This window comes from Propithecus coquereli, unplaced genomic scaffold (assembly GCF_000956105.1).
Source record: "Propithecus coquereli isolate 6110/MARCELLA unplaced genomic scaffold, Pcoq_1.0 Scaffold11, whole genome shotgun sequence".
NCBI lineage: Eukaryota > Metazoa > Chordata > Mammalia > Primates > Indriidae > Propithecus > Propithecus coquereli.
This window is the reverse complement of record NW_012134969.1, coordinates 6,000,895-6,004,343: the sequence shown is the minus strand read 5'-3', so window position 1 is coordinate 6,004,343 and position 3,449 is coordinate 6,000,895. Positions and strand designations below refer to the sequence as shown.

At 51.2% G+C, this 3,449-nt stretch overlaps 1 protein-coding gene across 1 annotated transcript; it reads left to right on the top strand.

Annotated features, from left to right (window-relative positions):
- The first annotated feature begins 1,563 nt into the window (after positions 1-1,563).
- Positions 1,564-2,043, top strand: SMIM2 (small integral membrane protein 2). Its single transcript, XM_012648888.1, has one exon. The coding sequence runs from the start codon at positions 1,631-1,633 to the stop codon at positions 1,937-1,939; it is 309 nt and encodes a 102-aa protein (XP_012504342.1). The 5' UTR covers positions 1,564-1,630; the 3' UTR covers positions 1,940-2,043.
- The last annotated feature ends 1,406 nt before the right edge of the window (positions 2,044-3,449 follow it).

Genomic DNA, 3,449 nt, shown 5'->3' with positions numbered 1-3,449 from the left:
AAGTCTCCGAGGACTCATGCTCTTCTGTTGTATGCCATTACGTGAAGCCGGACGCTATTGTACCGTTGTCGTTGCTGTTTAGATTTTCTGTCCCCTACAGGGGATTATTCCAAAAATAGACCAGTACTATATTTTCGTACGTATGAATACTAACTAAGAATCTTTTTATCACTGACATGGATATGGTTTTACTGTTTCTGGCGAGGCCAGACAAGGATGCCTGAAGACAGATTTCTGAGTGATGCTGTGGGCCAATTTCTCTGATCTTTTTAGTATTATGACCAAGCGCCTCTGCTCTGAGATGGCCATTTATGACAGGGACATGCTGTCCTCAGCCACTCTGATCGCTAGGGAATGTGTGGAAGCTCACAGAAGCAACTCCTCCAAGGGGTCAAGATGCAGACACGTCGTCCCTGCAGCCTCACTGGGATCCTTAGGGATTCGGAATGATCACATTCGCAGTATTGTGAGGGCTGCCTCCGCATCACCCAGCCTTGCTCAACCATTCACGACTCGGGAGGGTGGGTGGCAGGTTTAGGTCTTTCATATCATGCCCATTCCTGATGCGTTTGACCTGTTGAGCCTCCAAGGGCATCATGGGCCCCACTTTTTGTGTCCCAAGAAGCTAAACCCAGAAAGCTAATGTGCTATTTTTTTCCTGTAGTTTATTTGCTTAGCAACACCTCCCCCTTGGAGCTTCTGCTGCCTAAAGAATGAGAGAATATTCAGGAATGCTAACAATTGTTACCAACTGCATATCCCACACCCTCTGCCCCTCCCCACTGTGACAGCCACACCTCCTGCACCCAGGCAGTACAAGCCCACACTCTCTACACACCTCCAGGTGTGCACTTCAGCTGTGGGCTCAGATTTAAACACCCAGCTCAGCGGACACTGTCTCTTTAGTGCACGTCATAATCAGGAATGCCTGTCTTTGGATTGTGGAGCTCACTCCATTTGGGCTGGAGAGTCTGGGGAGCATTGATGATGGGATGGCAGCATTCATTCATTCATTCATTCATGCCCCCATTCAGTTTTTCCTCACCTGGTTATGGAGTGTTGAGTGTGTGTGTGTGTGTGTGTGTGTGCGCGTGCGCGCACACACACGTGCTCAGTTGGGTACCGGGCATTCAGTGGTGAGCATAGAAGACATGGTTTCAAGGAGGAGCTCTCATTTCAGTACAGCAGCCCAGGGAACTTTATCCACTTTTGCTTCAGGTGTGCTAGTTACTGCCAAGAGTCTGTAGGTGTTCATGGGCCGCATTAAGTTTGGGAGGCTCCGGCTCCCTTCTGCTCTTTATAGTCTGGCCCTTAGTTGGCCCTGAGTGAGGAGCAGGGCCCACTAAGGGCCACAGTCCATGCCCTGCAGATGAGTACTATGCAGGGGGAAGGGTGGGGCATGGGGCCCTCGGAAGTGTGTGTCATCCCCGCTCCAGCCACAGAGGTTTCATCATGGAGGGAAGCTGAGCTGTGAGCACGTTGCTAGGCTGTGGCTATTTATTTTTATAAACGAGCTTTGTGCTTAATTTAGAAACCTGCTTTTGCTTTTTCTTTCTTCTTTCCAGCATCATCTGGCTGTCTGGCACTATCAAAGGATTGCATTTCTGACCCAACAAGAGCTCGTGGGTGGATGGGGGCAGGAAGGAGGTTGGGGAGAGGGACTGATGCTAGCCAGGCTGCCTCACGGTGCGGTGGAGAAACACGTGGCCGTGCCATTAGCATCCTGTTTAGCTCCTGGACGAGTTTCATCTGTGACACCTACATAGTCCTCACTTGGAACAGCAGGATAAAAAGCGGCCCTGGTGTTCACGCCTCTTCTGATGAGCCACACACCAGAACATGGCGGAACAGAAGGCAAGGCCACGCAAAGGAGGGCCAGAGTCAGGTGGCAGAGCAGGTGACATCTAGACTCTCAGCTCTTTGCAGGCAGCTATTTTAACAGAGCCATTTTACTGCAGCTATTTTGACATGAGGATATTTTGATATGTCCCCAAAATTCTGCTGATAAATGCTCAGCTTTCGAAAAAAATAAATGATGAGTAAAATGGGCATTTTGCACTTTATCTGTGAGCTTCCCCTCACCGTCCAGCCTACATCTGGGCATTGAGGGTGTATGCATTGGGGACGGGTGAGGGACAGGGTTGGTAGAGATTCAAAATGGGAGAAATATGAGGAATCAGGGAACGGTCAAGAATGGCATAAACGTCAGGAACGAGGGAACCGTCAGAACTGGGAGCAGAGCGGAACTCCAGGAGCGTCAGGAGCGGGCTCTAAAGTCAAAAAACGGGTCCATCAAATTCAGAGATGGGGCAAGTGTCAGAGTTGGGATGAGAGGTGGGAAACTAGCGACAAACAGAATGCAGCCAGTCTGTATTCCGTTGGCCTGTCGCAAGGCTGCTGTGTCTAAACTGTTGCGCTGGAGAAGCTGCACGAAATAGCTGGGCAAGAAAATAGTCCATTTAGGATTCAGAAGAGCCCGCTCCATGGGCCATGTCTGACTCATAAATGCAGTTCACTGCGGGGCTTGTTTGTGCCTCAGTTTCCCCATGTAAGCCACAGATGATGATGTCTGCCCTTCCTCTTTCCCCTCCTTTTGCTTTCCCTCCAAGCAACATGATGAGGAATGAGCCAATGGCTCGTAAACAGCTTGGGGCCCCGTGGAGCATGTGCTTGCGTAAACAGTGGGCAGTGGTGTCTGTGAGTCCTCCCTGACTCAGGGCTTTCCATGTCGGGCAGCCGACTCTGCCTGGTGACTCATGTTGACACAGCGATGCCCCAGCTGCAACGTATGGCGTGTGTGATGCATTTGCCCTTGTCACGGCAGAGGACTGAGTATCCTGTACCCAAATGCTGCAGACTCGAGGAGCTGGCACATGGGAGCCAAGCGATTAAACGTGAAAAGAGTGGAAAGGAATCTGACATGTCTAGAGTTTCACTGGACAAAGAGCTGCGGGAGCACGTTTGTGCCCAATCATCAGCTTCCCTTTGCCAGCGAAGAAATTCTTCTCAATTCTTCTGCCATTTGTCAGACTTGCCAAAGTCCCCTGGAGGCAGCTCTGGTTGAAAGGGAGGGTGGAGGGAAGAGAACACTCTCTCTACCAGGTTTCGCTGCTTTCTGTGTTGGCCGTTCACAGGGGCAGAGCTTTTGCATCCCAGGATGAAGCCGCGCTGATCCGACCTGGAGATCGGATGCAAGGAGGTAGCTGGGGCTGAGCCTCCTCTTCTAGAAGCCAGTCGAGGGGCTGCCAGGCACAGGGGCAGGGGCCGTCCTTTGAGCCCCGGGGTGCAGGTGATGGACCCCTCCTGTGTCTCTGCAGCATTTCTTGCTTTCACTGGACCCCATTTCCAGAGCCAAGTCACCGTGTTCTCTGGTACAGTTAATCTTTGCTCCTGCCACTGACCTGTCTTTCTTTGTTATTTCTCACCACGTCCCTGCCTGCACATTTCTT